Genomic DNA, 19138 nt, shown 5'->3' with positions numbered 1-19138 from the left:
TTGTGGACAAATCTATTGAAAGCACGCAGTAGAAGAAGAAAGCAGGAAAAGCTAAACATGCTGTTTTGATTTGTTTATATAAAACGTTGTTTTTCTGATCATCAAAGTGAAATAAATCATCACCAAGAAGCTCCACTGGCCGCGTTGTTTCTCATGTTGTGAGTAATTGCGGAGGTTTGCAGGTGTGTGCGCCCCTGCCGTAAATTGTAGCCGGATCCCCTGACAACACTCGTTACTGAAAAATTACTGCAGTGTGTGAATAGATAATAATATTTTATAGCCACATTTAAAATGAGAAATGTGACCGTTCCCTCTCCAAAGGCCGGAGCTGTGTTTGATTCAGTCGAGTAGTTGCGGGTGTTAAAGCGTCTCACTGACCGGGGGAGGGACAGGGGGGGTTCAGCCTCTCAGATTGTGTTAGCATCGCAGCAGTAAACACACACCTCAAACAGCTGTGTTTAGGCAGAGCCATACTGGGAGAAGGTGTTCCTGGTAACACGCCGTTGTTTTCTCTTCCTGCATCCAGACGCACACCATCTTTTTTTGTTTGTTTTTAGAAGTGGATGTTTGAGGACTGAATGCAGCACTGATGTTCATCTGACTGAAGCTCAGTGTGAGGACTGAGGGAGGGAGGATGCAGTGACTTTGTGATGACCTTTGTAAAACATCCAGGGGTTTCCTTTAGAGGTATAAACATCTGCAGTCGCCGGGAGCAGCTGCAGCTACAGATACAAACAAGAAAAGCTCCTCACTTATTCCACTCCAGACTTTCTGTTTGTGTGTCAGCGGCCTCTCCGACACTGCTGGGAACCTTATGTAGCTGTGTGTGTGTGTGTGTGTGTGTGTGTGTGTGTGTGTGTGCAACATGGTTCAGATCATTCTCATCTCATTTGCCCCTGGAATGAGATGAACACCCCCCCCCCCCTCCTCCCTGGTATAAATGGCCAGGCTGATATCTCGCTCTGCGGAGGGCTGGAGGGCAACAGGCTGACAACACAATGGCTTTGTCTCTGCTGATGGGAGGCCCCCAGCCTCACTGACAGCCTCCGAGTCTGGCTTCGTTTGTGCGTTAAATAGTGTCTTGAGTGAAGGGATTTGAACCTTTTTGCGCATGGTGTCATTGAGGTGCGGGGTGGTGGGGGGGGGGGGGGGGGGGGGGGGGGTTGAGAGGAGAAGGAGGACAGAGCTGTGCCAACACACTGAGAGGCCACTCAATTATTTAGAAGAGCCGTCGGGTTCAAAGAGTCACAGCCAGCTCCTGCCAGTCCACCGCCTTCACAGCTCGTCTGCCGCCGTTCGGATCCAGCGCTCTTAAAAGTAACAGATATCTCTCGTGTTATTCTCAGTATTGTCAACAGTGATGCGGAAAATGCAGTTTTAAAAAACTCCAGATACGATATTTCTCGCCCCCCCGTCTCGCCATTACGGCTGTGGATATAAAAAGATATCTGAACATTTCCCTATTCGACTTTGCTCTGTTTCTTTTTGTCTCCTCTTCTTCGGTCTGATTCACCCGTTCACCGCCACGTTCAGACGGTGACTTCGGTCTTGCTGTTGGTGGGAAGTCCCTTGTGCTTGGGGTGCATGTGTGGCGAGTGGCCGTAGCCCAGCGGCTGCGAGAAGAGCTCGGGCAGCGTCTCGATGCTGAACTGCCTCTTGTTGGAGTAGGCCTGGCGACGGCTGTTCTGCTGGTGCAGCGGCTGATGCTGCTGCTGCTGGATGGGGTGATGCTGCTGCCCCTGGAGGGTCATGTGGGCGCCCGCCTGGTGCGGGGCGTGGCTCTTGCTGGGGTCCCATACTTTGAAGGCCGAGCTGGAGGTGAGCGGGTGGGTGTTGGTCTTGGAGATCTTCGGCTTGGGGATCTGGGAGGCGTTGATGGTGATGGCCAGCGGCGCGTGGATGTCGGGCGGCGGGAGGAAGGGCTTGTCTTTGGGGTGGAAGTTGATCGGCTGGAAAGTGGGAGGGGACTGGCGATGGGTGTAATCTACCATTGGGTAGCTCTTGTAGTAGTCTCTCGCAGCCGTGTCTGGAGGATGGGTGGGGGCAGAGAAACAGGGGAGGAGGGAAAAGCAGAACAGAGTCACGATTAAATCACAACAATGAGAAGTGATTAATGATAAAATCAGTCAGATATGATCCTTGGCTCATGGTTAAAAACAGACATTAGTTTGACTCTTATGGAGCACGGAGCACTTCCTGGTTCACTCAGCTGACCTGCGGCGTCATACAGTGCGCTCTGTAGGTGAGCTCGTGCGTAGGAATTTACGCTAGTTCAGTGGTTGAAGAAAATGTAGTGCCGAGTTATGGTCACCTGACATTGCAGCCTTCATTCAACCAAATATCAACGTCTAACGACGCAGGTGTCCAGCTGCAGGGAAAACTCTCCTCTCGCCGTCACACCTGAACGTTGCTTCATCTCTCTCGGCTTTTATAAGGGAAGTTTGTTCTCTAAACAATAAGACACCTGCAGGATCCACTACACCTCTCTCTCTCTCTCTCTCTCTGTCGCTCTCTCTGTCTCTCTCTCTTTCTCTCTCTCTCTGTCTCTCTGTCTCTCTCTCTCTTTGTCTGTCTCTCTCTCTCTCTCTCTCTGTCGCTCTCTCTGTCTCTCTCTCTTTGTCTGTCTCTCTCTCTCTCTCTCTCTCTGTCTGTCTGTCTCTCTGTCTCTCTCTCTCTGTCTTTCTCTCTTTCTCTCTCTCTCTGTCTCTCTCTCTCTCTTTGTCTGTCTCTCTCTCTCTCTCTCTCTGTCTCTCTCTCTCTCTCTCTCTGTCTCTCTCTCTCTCTCTCTCTCCATGTTAGATACCAAATTAGGAAATAATACGCACGGTCGCACAAACATCATGTTCTGCTCAATCAGGAACTCACACACACACACACACACACACACACACACACACACACACACACACACACACACACACACACACGGGAGGTTGGTGTTTCCAGGATACCAGACATATTTAGTTGTTATTATAAATCTGATAAAAGCGTATTTAGGTTATTTATTAGTCGACTGCTGTGTGAACATCTGGGCTTATCTAACAGGTCGGACTCCCCTCTGAGAAGGAAGATGCTGTTATGTGAATATATAATATCTATCAGACATTTTGAAATGATGACGCTAGATGTCCCCAAGTGGAACAAAACACTGAATGTGGGAAGAGAGAAAATAAATCAGACTAATGGCATAATCTATAAACATTCAGGGATTCAGTTACTGTACAAAGAAACACCACAAACACTTTTGCAGAGGCCTGTGTTCCTGCTGCCGAGTGGTTTCCAGTCTCTTGCAGGAGCTGACTGAGTCTGACTGAGTCTGACTGAGTCTGATTGAGTCTGACTGAGAGCAGCTTCTTATGTTTGTGTTTCCAGAAGAAAAACACCTGGAGGAGTCGACTCACATTCACACATGTCAGAGAGCCGTCCGGCGCTATCACTTGTCTGGTAACTGCTTATTGAACACTTCACACGTGGGTCCATTGTGTGACTCCGGGCCGCTTCAGGAGAGCCGGACTTCCTCCCTCTGTAAAATCCCTCCGTGCTGGTCCGAGGGTTTCAGTACTAGTCCTGGTTTAAATGACACAAGCCGTCGTGTGAACAGCTGCTGTTCCTCACAAATGTTATCTCGCTCTCTCTCTCTTTACCTGTCTCTCCAATGGGAGTCCGACACCTGTCGACACCTGCCGCCAGTTACGCCCTGACGCAGAAGGAGGGGCCTGTTGTGCGGAGAGGAACCCCGCTGTCACAGTTGGCGTCTCTCGGTCAGGTGCTCGGTTCCTGGTTCTGCAGGCCGTGGTGTGTTTGTAGGTTTGTGAGCAGGTGTGTGTGTGTGTTTTCGAGTTACTCGTTCTTGCAGATTGTGTCGCAGCAGCTTTGTTCTCCTCTCCGTGTGTTCATGTGTGTGTGGTTTGACACTGGAGTGTTGCCTCGGCTCTTTGTGGTTTAGTTTCACGCTCCTCGTGTCGGACGCCACTGAGCTGTGTGCAGTGCGCTGTCGGCCTGACCGGATCAAAACATAACACAGCACCTTTAATGGTTTCTTCACATAGAGACTGGTTTTATTAATAAGAGATATTAGATGTTTCAAACTGTTTCCACTGCCAGGAAAACCAGTTAAAAGTTGTAATCCAATCAGACCCCGTATTTCCTCCTATTTAGGATCCGTCTGTTTCTGCAGCAGCCGTTAAATGTATTAATATACTGTAATTATTCTCTCTGTAGAGCAGTGTGGAGTGGTGAGCGGCGGGTTCACATTAAAAGCAGCAGCAATAGGAAATGTCACGAGGTTAAATGTGATCACTTATCAAAAAAACGCGTCGACAGGTCGAGACAAGTTCGTTGTGCTGTGGACTCGTGGAAGGGAAACAGAGGAAGAATAATTAAGTTAATCACTTTAATCACTCAAATAGCAGAGCAATTAAAGTGGCCTATTTCACAAGGCATATTTTCCTTTAGAAAAAAAAATACGGTGTCTCAATATTGGAGAAAAGGAACGAGGGAATGAATAAAGGAACTGATTTGCTTTAATTTAAATTTTGTAAGAGTCGAGGATTAGTGTGTGTGTGTGTGTGTGTGTGTGTGTGTGTGTGTACATGTGTGACAAAGAAAACATTAGCATACACTCTTCTCTCATTGAAAAGGGAATAAGCCTCTGTATGTGTATGTGTATGTACAGTATGTGACACACACGCGTGTTGTAAATACTGACTGATGTTCAACCCGAGGCTCTCAGGGAAATGTTTTATATGGAGGCGCTTTTCAATCTTTCACACGGCGTCGCTCTTCTGGCGTGAAGCTACGGTGCGGCGTCGGGATTCGAAGCTAAATTGCTCCGAATCTCTGGACAGGGCGGGAACAAAATCTGGGCCGCCACAGAAACAATGAATTAAACACGCCCCTTTTTCTTCCCGCAACAACTGCTGTTGCCGTCCGCTTGTGCGTTTCCACACGTCGCCAGCAGCAGCACCTGACAGCCGAGTCCTCGGTGACGGTCTTATGTGCCTTCCTCTCCATTTCACAGACTCTCCATCTGCTGCTTCTCTCCCTCTCTCTCTCTCTCTCTCTCTCTCTCTTCCACTTCATACTCTTCACCAACATCAGCTTTCGCTCTCCATCCAGCAGCTGCCTAAAGCGAGGCCCGTGGGCCCAATCTGGGCCACTGCATTATAACTGCATAAGTCGGGGCCCTCTGAAGGGTTTCACAGTTTGACGACACACTGAATTCTATTCGGTCTATTTTTAATGCCATTTAATAATGTTTGAGCAGTTATTGTGGAGGAACCTGCTGAGTTTAATGTGTTTTAACATCACAGTGGAACCAGGACTAAAACACAGTTGTTCCTCCAGTGATCTCTCTGCTTTCCGGTGGTTTTCGGCGTGTGGGTTGTCATTTCTATTCTGTTATATTTCAGTCTGTGCATTTACTAACTTACCTGTAACAACCTCCTGTTTATTTTTATCTAATTCATTTGCAGTCCCTGTGTAACGTTAAAGTGTGGACAGCATGTGCAGTGACCACATACTGTCTGTTGATCTGCTCTAAACCTCTTAAACACTTGGTTTTGCTCTTATATTTGCTCCATGTTCTCCATGCCGGCGTGTTCTGTAACGGCCTGTTCGACACTTCATTGCAGCCGTGTGACGTCTTACAGTGAATGAAATTTTTAAAAAACCCCAGATGCCATGTTCGTATTGCATCAGATTGAAATATTCTACGTCTCGGTTTGCACGACTTCTTCATATTTTGTGGTGATTCAGACGGAAACTCCAGAGCAGGGATTTAAAATAGTGTTGATGTTCTCCAGTCAGGAAAGTCCTGCAGATTTTGGAGTTTCAAATAAAATAAAATCACATCCTTGCGAGAGAATCCACACACTCTCACACACTGTTTCCACCTCCCTGTAGTGAAGAGAAATTCAGGAGCCACATCGGTATGTTTCACCTCATTAGTCTCCGCAGGTTCTCCACTGATCAGCGCCGATAAAGGAACCTCACCCTGAAGTGCAAAACAACAAAAAAACGCAAAAAAAGAACTTTGAACCAGAGGAAGTTGGAGGAGCCTTCATCTTCAAAGACATCTTTTGGGGAATTTGAGATCACTCCAATTCATGTAGTCTTCAAAATCTACCAAAAACTTATTTCACCCGTTTGTTGACCTGAAGCGACCACGCTGCAGCAATATCTCATTTCATCTCACTGACTTTAAAAGGTCCCTAAAAAACCTTATCAGTGAGTCTGTGGACACGTCGTCTCGTTTCCATGACAATATTTTATGAAATGATTCATAATTCTTTTTTTTAAATTTGGCTTCTCTGACCTTTTTAAAAACGCTATAGGTAGATAGATTTTGGAGAAACAATCACCGGATATTATTTAACTTTACAGCCATGTTTCCACAGTATCTCCAGTACTGCTCAGACTGTTGGATCGTTAGACTTTAATTAAAGACTTCAGGCTGTCCTGGCCCAGAACTTGGAGTCCTAGCTGCCTGGCACGAAGCCTTTCACACCCTTTTCAAGAAAATCCCTCCGCCTTCTGTCTCCTGTTGTTTTCCTTCCTGGAGACCTGACGCACGTGTCGAGCTCCGTGAATCACACATGAAGTATGTGTTCGTGTTTTAAAACGGCGTCTTCAATGAAAACAGCTCCGAGTTCCATGACGCCCAAGTGAACACGAGGTTAATGAATAAAAACACCGGTGAACTCAAAGTTTGTTTCCTCCTCCTGTCGCTCTCGGATTCTGCTTGTCTGCTCTCTCACCTTCTCGCTCACCTTTAGCGTCTTTACCCGACGCCTCCTCCTTCACCTGTCCTCCTTTCACTTTATTTAAGATGGATTCCTCACAGCTGCTGGCGCCGGGTCCTGCTGTTACACCTGGCGCAGGTTTGCTGACACGCAGTTTCCCGACCTCTTTGATCTGTTCCGCCCTTCCTCTCTTCTTTTCTTCTTTATAATTTCCTTTTGTACTTCCTGCTTCCTTTTTTTTTCTCTGTCTTCCCCTCTTCCTCCTCGTCTTGCTTTGTGAGAGAGAGATTTTAGTAAACAAACATCAGCTGTTAACCGCTGCAGTGTGTTTAAGAAGGAAGCGGCTCGGTCCAGATTCCCGCCGTTTCACCTGGCAAACGGTCAGCCGCCCGGGCCGAGCTGTTGCGTGTCCTAGCCGTGACTTTGCCGCACGGCCAGCAGCTCTGGATCCGCTGTCTTGTTTATTGCGCAGCAAGAGAACTGATAAGCATGTGTGAAAAGATGATTGGATCGTTTCTGTGGCCAGTTTCTTAGAGAGAAACAACAGAACGTTATTCCTCGATTCATGCTTCGAGGAATTATCTGACATTTTAGGAAACGTATTTACTCGAGGTTCAAGCTTCTTTCTCTTTTTTGTTCATTTTTTAGAGGCAAAATATCGACTCTCACGGAGCAGAGGGGAGGGGGCTGGGGGTGTCGAGGATTCCCACAGCTGGGGGGGAAGAAGCTGTTGCATGATCTTTTCTTTTCTTTTCTGCCGTGGTCACTGTTCGCTGTGAGGTCTTCGCCTGCAACAAAGATCTGTCTTTCCGGAGGAGGAGGAGCAGGAGGAGGAGGAGGAGGAGGAGGAGGAGGAGGAGGAGCAGGAGGAGGAGGAGGAGCAGGAGGAGGAGCAGCAGCTCAGGGACAGAGAGCAGCCTGGGGAAGGAGCTCCGTTTCCACAGTGACCAGTTTCAGGTCTACTTCCTGTTTAGTTTCCGTGTTCGTCACAGCGTGCAGATTGAAATTTGACCACTGCATGTGGGGATGACAGCTCTCTGGCGCTGGTTAGCTTAGCTTAGCATAAAGAGTGGAGACAGGGAGAAACAGCTGGTCTGGCTCTGTCAAATAACTTCACCTAACAGCACATGTAAAGCTAAGCTAAGCTAAGCTAGGCTAAGCTAGGCTAAGCTGTGTTCACTTGAAAGACATGAAGATGGAATCAGTCTCGACAAAAATACACATTTCCCAAAATGTTGAACAATGCTTTAAAAATCCTGCATCGGATCCACTGAGAATGAGAATGAATGAATTATCCAGAGGAATTAAAAATAGATCTGAATCTTCTGTCACTACGTGAATCTGTGTGATGATGAAATATTTCACAGTGGATTCAGACCTGATGCCGACCGCCTGTATTTACATGTTCATGGTCAAGAGGAAGAGGGTGATTGATTGTTTATATTATAAAACAATTGAAAATAAATACACAGGATGACAGTATGCCATTGTTTTTCCATTTTATATGATACATTTTTTTTCCACCGCCGGCAACAGTCAGAGCAGCAGCCATTTTGTTTTCAGGTTGTCTCTCCGTCCCCTTGTCACGGACACGATATCTCAGAGACGCCTCGACGGAACTTCTTCAGATGTTGCACTAACATTCACTAGGACTTGAGGATGAACTGATTCGATTTTGGGGGTGAAAGGTCAAAGGTCACGGGCATGGTGACCTCACAAATCACAGTTTTGGCCTCGTGAAAGCACCTTGAAGGATTTTCTTCAAATTTGGCAAAAACCTTCATCTAGACTCAAGGATGAACTGAGTGGATTTTGGTGGCTAAAGGTCAAAGATCAAAGGTCAAGGTCACAGTGACCTCCGAAAACCTACAAATAGTCAATATTTTCTCTGACTCTGGATAAACAGGGATGTAACCTGGAACTAGTCTGAGCGGCGGAGGGATACAACTGTGAGTCGGTAGTTCTAGTTTTGATCATTATTTTAGTTTTCTTTTATCTTTACTGCCGTTGTCATTGTTTGGGATCTGGTGTTAGCTGCATGAGGCCCAGCGTCCCTGATGGCAGGAAGTGTGTATTAGATCAAGACAGGACAGAAACCAAACAAAGCAGCAGTTGCATGTCTGCGTGTCATCAGAGACGGAGGTGAATACGTCGGCGTGGAGCGAGAGCGGTGCACGTCGCTGTGCGAGGGATTTGTTATTTTGAAGTATTTTTCAGTGAAATGCGGCTGATGCTCATCGTTCAGTGGTCGGGGGGGAAGATGCTGCTGCTGCTGTTTCTTGCTTTGTTTCTCTCTCACTGAGCAGAATAATGAGACGAGCTTCTGTCTTCCCTGCTCTTCTCCCTCTCAGTCAGTTTGCGTCGCTCGTTTTGCCGGCCTCGGTTTTTCCTCTCATTGTCTTATCTGAGTCTTTTCTGCTCTTTTCTATTTTAATGCTGATTGCTGAGAATGTGTTTCCAATAATAAGTAAAAAGACAGTGAAAAAAGGCCAGTTTGCTGTGGCCTCCGAGTCATCAATTAAACGTCTTAATGGCTGCAGTTTCTGCCTGTGGTTCTTCAAAACTAATTACTAAAAAACGATTTATTTTCATGAGGTTTTTTGGACACATTTTTTTCTTTTTCAGCCCTTCCAACCAAAACACCAAATACACAACAGTAACAACAACAGCACATTTATCTGCTCCGACATTATGTTAGCATGTCTGCCTAACTAGCTTGCTAGCTTCAGTTATTACACATGTAGGATCAAAGGTTATCTTAAAGAAAAACTTTCTATTTCATCAACTGCAAAGTATTTAAGGAAGCTGGAAGCTAACAGAGTTTTAAGCTAATGTTAACAGCTCTTTATTGTATTTGGTTTACACTCCAGCAAACATTAGCTGAGATATAGTGTTACCGTTGCCACGCACATCTTCACCCTTTAGCCTTTTTCTCTTGAAAAGTGAAAAGTGAAAACACACTGAGCTGTGAAGCTACAGAAGGTTATATTAGAGGAAAATACAGTGACGGCCTGATCTTACATTATTCCTCACTATATCTACAATACTTGTTTTAAAGAAACATTAAAAAGTCATCAACGGAGTCATGAAGCTGACGTTAGCTCACTTAGATAACTTGAAAATCCTGATTAAAATCTTCTTGTGACACTTTTAATTTCAGCTCAATCGGTTGTTGGTGAGAAATGAGACGCCTGCTCCTGTCTGCCACTTCCTGGCATCAGGTAGATTATTAAGAAGAGCAGTAAATGTGCCACTGTTTTTATTTTAAACTGCATTATTTTCAGACCAAGAACCAGAGCAGCTTTGTCCCTCTGAACTTTGGACGTCTCACTGTCTTTAGTTTCTGTCTGATGCTCTTCAGCTATAATGGGCAGCTCTGTCTGTCTTTGCATATTGTGCCGATGAACAGTTCATGTGTCGAGCTGTCGCTGCTCGTCATCGTCACCGTGTCCTTCTCTGTCTGCAGTGATCAGATGATAGATCCTATATATGTGTGTGTGTGTGTGTGTGTGTGTGTGTGTGTGTGTGTGTGTGTGTGTGTATGGCCAGAGGGCGAGTTTGAGGCCTGAACTTGCCTCTGTCCAGACCACTGTCACTCACCGCCCATCTATCTGTGTATGTTGGAGTGTTAAACTGCTTTTTCTGTGATTTAAAAACGATTAGACGCCGTACGATCCGTAAATAATCTTCATATATTCTTTGTTTCATCTTTTGAACCACTTGAGTTTCCATCCCTGTGTAAGTTACGTCATCAATGCCATCCTGGAACCTTCCCACATCGTTATTATTATCATTACTATTTACAGAGAGGCAAGCTGTCATTAACTGTCAGCAGTGATCGTAATGTCCTAATGCTTTGGTCAATACAGGACTTCCCCCCGTGTCATAAAGCTAATGCACCAATCATGTAACACCACGATATTCGTATCATAAGAGAGAGTTAAAATGATTCTAAGTGACAGATCAAAACACAGGAAAACCAACATGAAGTGCATTAATAAGGTGTGGTACAAAATCTATAGGTGCTCATATGGCTCAGTTACATTTCTGCATATTTCATAAACAATTAATAATAATAATAATAAACAAGTACATTTCGTAAAGGAAATGACATGCACCAAGTGCTTCACATGAGAAGACATAAAAAGAAAATAAAACATGTTAAAAGCATTGATGTAAAATGAGATGTAGTAATAAAAAAATATAGATAAAAAATGAAATAATAAATAATAAAAAATAAAATAAGTGATCGGTAAGACATCAACACTGCAACATTTCAGAGCTGGTTAAAGTCTGAGCTTCATAAACACAATTATTATTATAATTATTTTGTTTACAAACTATAATAATGCTGATTTCTATGAGACATTATGAAACGGATCATTTACTGAGTTAAAATGACATAACCTACAAATATATACATGTCAGGAAACCAGAGTCTGATGTGACTGATGACAATAACAATAAATATGTTTTCTAATTTGTCGCTCATTAGTTTTAGTGTAAAAACGCACAGTTGCTGTTAGTGGCTTGGTATTGGTTTGGTTCTGTGTGTTGTTGGACATGTGGACAGAGTAACACCGAGCCAAGCTGTGCTGCACGTGTAGCTGCTAATCTCTTGCTAAACAGCGACAGCGCTTCAGTAAAGTTTGTATTTAGCTGCAGCAGACAGAATAAAAGTTCACGCTGGTGATCGGCCTGATCGCTGAGCAGAGCTTTACAGACTGGTTTCCCCTGCTCTGCTGCTGCTGCAGTGTTTTACACATCCTGCTGGTAAATCACATCATTTATTAATAGTTTTTAAAAACACTGGATCTCAGTGAAATATTCAGTCAGATTTCTCAAACTGGGGCGAAGGGCTTTCCGTCTTGTCAGCGACATATCTCAGTCATAATATTGACATCACGACTGTCGTAATGTAGTTATCCTGAGGTGGAGGAAATCAGGAGTAAGTCGCAGCTTTCGAACAGGGAGTCGGACTCATAAAAAATCTATTATCTTAATGGGTGCTTCCTCTCCCGTAACCACTCTCCCGCTCAGAGTGCAGCAGTATGTCGACGTGTTCTGTTTTTCCATCGTCCCGACTCAGGTTCCTTTACACTGTACAATGTTCGGCTTCACTGACCGCTGTACACTGAGCTTGTTTAATCCATTATTTACATACTAAGGGTCACACTGGATTAAATGCATGTTTAAGTGTTGTGAAGGTGTGTGTGTGTGTGTGTGTGTGTGTGTGTGTCTGTGTGTGTGTGTAACCCTACTCACCCACGGCCTTGAGCGAGGTGTACTTGTTGAAGCCGATTCCCAGGTTGTTATGAGGGTGAGACAAAGCCATGGCTGGACCCAGGGGAGACAAGGCTGCGTTGTTCAGATGGTTGTGATCTGAGAGAGAGAGAGAGAGAGAGAGAGAGAAATATAAATATCAACAAATATGTGAAAAGTCGGCCAAAGAGAATCCAAATATGTTTCCATCAGCTGGTGTTGTGAGAATATTCTCAAGAGGGAGAAACAACAACAACGCAGCATTAAAAGAGCGTGAGTACGTCCTCTGTAAGGGCCGAGTCTAACTTAAGCTTTAAGACTTTTGTTTGTTTGTTTGTTTGTTTGTGTTCATGAATGAAGTTGGTGAGACTTTGTGGTTAAACACTGATTGTATACTGTACCCAGAATGTGACATAAGATGAGCCCTGGTGGGGAGAATGGATGTAATGATTAGCTGAGGCTCGATAACCATTTGTGTGTTTCTATCTGTCCTCATTACATAATGTTTCTGCTTAGAATAACAAATATATTCATAAAGCCTTTAGATGTGCAGGTTACCCGGGACAGAGGCAAACAGTACTTAAAATAGACCCCCGGTTAGAAAACACACAAGGACGGCTGACAAGCGAAATAACACACAAACATGAAGTGTGTAAACAGATCCTGGGTATATGCCTCCTTACTGCAGATTACTTTAAACACTGAAGATGACAGATCCGAGGGGCACGGACACGCAGCGACCGCGGATGTTCAAAAACACTTAAAAAGACCCTCATTAAAACCAGAATTGACTGGTTGGTTCATAAATAAAATCATCATTAAATAAATAAAAAAGGTTTAAACGGGGCCGCAGACACAGGTAAGGTGACGGGAGCTCGAGTTGTTATAAAGCTTTACTGTTTTTAATAAATTATAATAAATATAATACTTAAAGATTTAAAGAAATAAATAATGTTCATAATAAATAATTGTAATAAGTAAAATTCATAACATATAGATACATACATCCATATATACACACACAGTAAAGGGCTAACAGGTTTAAATAAAAACACACAAGTATAAATGCTAAAAATAAGTGCTAATTATAAAACCCATAAAAGCAACACAAGGGTTGGTAAAATATAAAGTTAGTGTGTGTGTGTATATATATATATATATATATATATATATATATATGTGTGTGTATATGTATGCATGTATGTAAATGTATTTAAACAAATTAAACATTCAAAATCATTTAAAACTCATTTTAGTCAAATTAATAGTAAAAATCTTCAGAAAGTATACACTATAAATATTTATATAACTTTTATTTATGTAAAAAATATCATTAAAAGGAAACCCAGCTGCAGGCGGCTCACTCGATTATTAATGTGCTGTTTGACAAACAGCTGATTCTTAACGTCCAGTTATATTCATGCCAACAACTCCTCAACTTAAACCACTACACAGGACAACCATCTGATACGACCCACGGCAGTGTGCCCCTACGGCGGCAGGTGTACCGGACCTCAGTTGTCATGGTTACCGTGACATACCGAGAGCGGCGTACCGACCGTCCCCATGGTTACTATAATAACGGTCATGGCTTGGTTAGGTTCAGGAAAAGATGGTGGTTTGGGTTAAAATAAGTGCTCCCTCGACATCAGACCGTCTTTGTTGTCATGGTTACAGTAACAGTATTCCACCCACCTCCTCCTCCACCTGACGTGGACTCTGTCTCTCTTTATGCTACGTCACCGACACTTTTCCCCTTCGCTCCTGTCGTCATCACTACGACCACGAGATGTCGCCTGGCAACAAAACCTAACTATGATGTCATAACGACCTGCCGCACAGACGACCCGGGGGCCGGTTTCAGTCGGTGGTCGCCTCTTTGACTTGAGCATCATCTGAGTGGTTGTTGGAGATGCATCAACGCTCCCAGTGACTGATGCTAATATTCATACGCGCCGCTGCGCTGAGTCAGTGTCCTGCTAATTCTAATCATTTAGCTATTGATTACGTGTTTGTAGATGTCACCTGCGGATTTATTGACAATTCGATGAGAGGAAATGTAGAAGCTGGATGTGACTGGCAGCAGCCCGTGGAAAAGATTCTTGTTTTGCAGGTGGATTAGAATAAACTCTTCATACTCAGGGAAGACTGACGTTCATTCTTCCAAACGAGAGTTTAAAGCTTCACTAATCAATGTTTTTATAATAACAATGGATCAAATGACTGTGTGTAATTTGTCACAAATCCACAGAATCCACAGTAAGTTCTTGCTCTCAAAGACTTTGGGAGTGTGTTTGATGAGACTGCAGTTCCCCTCAACTCTCCCCTTTTCTTGTTTTTTAGCATCTTTCAGTTCATTGTTTCGGTTTTACAACTTGACCTTTTAACCCTCTGAGGTCGACGGATGTTTCCATTAATATCTTCGCGATAATAAAGCGCAGAAATAAGATTTAAATGCTGTTAGAATCTGTGGATGCTCCACTTTCTGTTTCATTCATGTGAGATCGTACGTAACTCACAGGCGGAGTTCGAAGGCTTCTGAAATATGGTAGAATGACAGTTTTCATTTTAGGCATTTATTAAACATTTATCTACTATTTTACTCACATGTTGCTCTATTTCTATGAACATAAGACTTTGGTGAAAACATTTCAAGCACCAATTTCTCAGCATTCAGCGCAAATGATGTCTTTGCACAGTGAGAGTTAAAAAGGAGCCTCGTTATAGAAAGAGCTGAGATTGTTCTGAAAATTCTGATGTAAAACTCTTGGGTATTATCTAATATGAAAGTATCTTGAGAAATACTGTAGAAAGATCTGGTGTATCTGATGTAGCTGCTCTCATCAGCCTCGTGTTCAGCAGCAGTTTGACAGAGCGTTAGAGAGCCGCTGCTGAACGTCGTCGAGCATCTGGAAGCTAAAGAGACACTTTTCTCAGGAGTTGTTGGAGACCAAAACTGAGCTAAAAGGAGAGTGATGATGGTGAGCTAATGTCGCTGGGTGTGGAAAGTAAATGTAAGTGTCAAGTTTTACATAAAAATGTAGAGAAAATTAAGTTTTAATTTTTGAAAACGCTGTCAGAAGACACAGTCTTATTTTGTTACAGAAACAAGGGATGAAAGTTAATTTAAGAACGATACTTGATGTCTGAAAGTCTTCCAAAAAGCTTATTTAACTGTAAAACCCTCCCAGCTCTGAAGAAACAAGGTCAGACCAGGATTACCTCACTTCTCCACAAGTCTAAAACTTAAACTCTTTCCCACAGGGGAATAGAAGTACACACACACACACACACACACACACACACACACACACAGACGCATAAACAAACACACAAACCTGACACCCGTGTCCACCAGGCCCATGATGACGGAGACGCATCAGTGAGAGTGAAGCGAGGGGGAAATGGGAGAGCGAGGCGGAGGGAGCGGGGCGAGGCAGGGAGAAAGCCAGAGAGCGAGGGATGTGACACCAGCGCTGACTGATTGAATTAGAAATAGATCTTCACTTCCCCGTGTAATTGATACGCAGCGATGACACGCTGTGTGCGGCGCCGAGTGCAGGGAGCCACAACTGTGTGTTGTGATTTCATGTGTGTGTGTGTGTGACTGTGGGTTGTTATTGTCTCATGTGAAGCGCTGGCAGCACCTGCTCTCCTCACTCATCATCATCATCATCATCATCATCATCATCATCATCAACAACTCTTCAGAAACAGAAATGTAAAGGTGCATGACCTTCAGTCGACCGTCCGAACCAGTAAACACAAACAGGAAGTGATTAAAAGTCGCCTGCGAGCGCTTCATAGATACAGTTCTCAGGATCTTTTGAGCGATTATTTAATAACCGTATTTAAAGAAATAGCTTTTGCTCTTTAAGTGCCCTACATTCGGATGTTGTGTTCTCAAGCGCTATCTAGCCAACAACAGTGGAAATAATGAGACAGGCAGAGAGGGAGACATAGAGTGAAGAACAGAAAGAGAGAGAGAGAGAGAGAGAGTTGACGGCAGAGATAGACAGGGAAAAAAAATCAACTAATTGACGGAAAGATCCCTGGCCGGTCTCCAGTTTGACCACAGGGCTGTTCCCGGCCACCAGAGAGCACAGAGAGCGAGCGAGCGGGCGAGAGAGAGAGAGAGGGTTTGTTGTGTTGTTACAGTATACTACGTAGAGATGTCAGAACCACTCGTTGTCTTTTTTCATGCAAACAAGTACGGGACGGGGGATTATGGGACGGGTTTCTTATTTGTTCATGTTGTCAGATGAAAAACCGCCGAACGCCTCAAAGAGTTTCATGATTCCATGTTTGTTTTTTTATCTAGAATAAAACACGTTACGTGAACATGACGCTCATCATCGTCAGGTGTATGATTACTGAAGTCCAGTTCTCCGTTAGTGAAAGAGCAGTTCAGGGAGAGGTGGTGCCGACTGGGTCTGAAGACTTAGAGTCCATACGTCCACGCTAATGTAGCGTAGCGGCTCCGTGCGGCCATGCTTTGGGCTAAATGCTAACATCAGCTGTGCTACATGACAATACTGACACGCAGGAACAACGCTCACCTGGACCTGCATCAGTTTAGCATGTGTTACCATGGTAGCATTAAACACAAAGTGTTAAAGTTAAAGGTTGGTCTAAGGGATGACAGAGAAGTGAGAGTGAACCGAAACAGTGAAAGAGATGAGTGATCGTTCTTCTTTACGAGTGACGACCTTCACGTTACACCAAATAACTGAATCCATCTCTGCTGTATGAATATTGATGAGTGCAGCTTTAATGTTCAGGAAACGGTTTCCTAAACTACGGAACAACCCGAGAAGAGACGACTGATAACCTGATTATTTAACCTGACTTTTAATTCTTTCTTTATTCTTACTGGTTTCTGTTTTTATTTTCATTTCCATATTTAATCACCTTCTGTCTTTCTATTGTCTGTTTTCATTGTCCGTCAGTCCGTCCTCGTTTCATTGAGCGATTAGATTTCTTTGCACTTTGAGTCACATCTCTTTTATGAAAAGTGCTGAAGTTATTATTGTTATTATTTTGGTTTTGTTTACATGAAGCACTCACAATCTCACCTGGTAAAACTCTGTTTCTAAATATATTCCTGCGATCTGAGAACTGAACTTGGGATAGCACAGTTAGAAATTTCCTCCTTGTCTCATCTCTCCCTTTTTTGTGCGCGGAGTGTATATTTCCATTTTAAGACTTCATGTTCATTTTATGAAGTGTCAGGTCACCAGCCTGTTTTTATGTGAAATTCAAAAGGCTTCCTGCCTCGCTCACTTTGGTCCTATTCATCCCAGCGTACTGAGCGAACGGGAGAGAGGAGATTGAAAGGGAATAAATTCTTCCCTGTATTCTGTATTCTTGAATAAATTCTCTCTGAATGTCCTACATTTTTCCGTGTGTGTGTGTGTGTGTGTGTGTGTGTTCATCAGTGTGTGCATGTTTTTTGATGTGCTATAGTATAGAGTCCTCAGAGGAGAGGCACTCATAAGAATTCAAATTTATGTTTATTAAAAGAGAAGTGCGGAGAAGAAAATGAGGACTTACAGTATATGAGTGTAATCCTGTGTGTGTGTGTGTGTGTGTGTGTGTGTGTGTGTGTGTGTGTGTGTGTCAGAGACTGAGAGTGAGAACAGGAACTTGTTACTTGGTGCTTGTTATTCAGGGCCTGTGTGGTTTACTTACATGTGTGTGCTTCAGTGTGAGTAGCAGCATGTATACTTTGTTTTGCATGTGCATGCTTTCCTGCCAGCATGCATTTGTTTTTGTTTGTATGTGTGTGCTTGCAAGCGTACAGCGTGTGCGTGTGTGTGTGTGTGTGTGTGTGTGTGTGTGTGCAGGCAGGCAGGCAGCAGAGCACCGCTGGGTGATGGCCTAATTCAGCAGGGCTCAACATCAAAGAGGCTGACTGCTGCAAGGGCTTCAGCCAGCCTTACTCTGACATGACTACTGTCTCACAGAGAGAGAGAGAGGGAGGGAAAGAGGAAGAAAGGAAGATAGATGCAAGGAGGAGGAAGTGTTGTGGGTAGCAGAGAGAGAGAGGAGAGTCCTGTGTTGGTAAATGCATCGAGCGCTGAACAACTCCACTCAGACTATAAGGTCGTTTCCCTTCCAGTTGTTTGAGGCGTCGAGCTCCAAACAACTCTAAGGGGTACGAGTGCGAGCCCTGCTAGCCGCGCAGGCTAACATGAGTGCACTTATGGAACTGTAGGGCAAACTGGATGAACAGCCAAGTGGCGTATATGTCACATCGTTTCATGTGAGTGTGCCAGAGGAGGAGAGGGGAGGAAAAAACAAGGACTGGGAGGGCAGGACAGGTCAGAGGAGAACTTTACTTTATGACACATGTTGGAAAATGGCCGTCTGATGTTCTATACTGAGTATGTAACAAGGAATGCATGTTCCTAAAGCAGCGCACCGGCTGTTTGTGGGACTGGGTTTCATGTTGGCCGAGCAGATCAAATTATTAAAGCAGAAGCTACGAAAAACTATTTGAAGCGATTCTGTCTTTTTATTCTAAAGTAAGAATTCAACATTTTAATAAGTAAGCATATTAGCTTTCATGCCACTTTCATGTCTGTATGCTCAATATGAAGAAGCTACAGCCAGCAGCTGGTTAGCTTAGCTTAGCTTAGCATAAAGACTGGCAGCGAAGGGAAACAGCTAGCCTGGCTCACTACTGAAGCCTCCCCCCCGTCCCTAACTACAACCAAGCTGTGCTGTAAAATAAAAGAACACGTACGTCAGAAATGTTTCGCCTTCTACACTGAGTCATTCTGTTTCCATCAAAGAAAAGAGACGATATGGAACCTGAAGACATCCAATCAGGGAGGGGGCATTTCAGCCCGAGATAAATGATGTTAGCCGGGGTTTTTTTTTATGCTAAGCTAAGCTAAGCTAACCAGCTGTTGGCTGCAGCTTCATTAACATACAGATGTGAGAGAGGGATCGATCGTGTCCAATAAACTAATTTATTAAATGTTCCTCTAAATAATACTTACATACACAGAAATACACAAAAATACACAAATACATGTGTATTTTCATCTCCTAGCTGCTGGTTTGACCGTGTCTTTCCGAGCCGCCTCACAGCGCCTCAGTGTGACGGTTTATTACACCTCTCCTAC

General features: G+C 44.0%; 1 protein-coding gene across 1 annotated transcript in view; it reads right to left on the bottom strand.

Annotated features, from left to right (window-relative positions):
- Window positions 1–1140: 1140 nt before the first annotated feature.
- Window positions 1141–19138, bottom strand: part of LOC111646362 (uncharacterized) — a 48823-nt gene continuing 30825 nt past the window's right edge. Inside the window, exons 2-3 of the mRNA XM_023395840.2 lie at window positions 12009–12125; window positions 1141–2026 (exon numbers count right to left, since the gene is read on the bottom strand). Coding sequence (XP_023251608.2) covers window positions 1530–2026; window positions 12009–12078 — 567 coding nt within the window. The 5' untranslated portion in view covers window positions 12079–12125 and the 3' untranslated portion in view covers window positions 1141–1529. The remainder of the gene's footprint in view (window positions 2027–12008; window positions 12126–19138) is intronic.

The sequence above is a fragment of the Seriola lalandi genome, unplaced genomic scaffold (assembly GCF_002814215.2).
Source record: "Seriola lalandi dorsalis isolate HSWRI2012SDOR001 ecotype SW California unplaced genomic scaffold, Sedor1 jcf7180002054969, whole genome shotgun sequence".
NCBI classification, from domain to species: Eukaryota; Metazoa; Chordata; class Actinopteri; order Carangiformes; family Carangidae; genus Seriola; species Seriola lalandi.
This window is presented reverse-complemented; position numbering and strand designations above follow the sequence as displayed.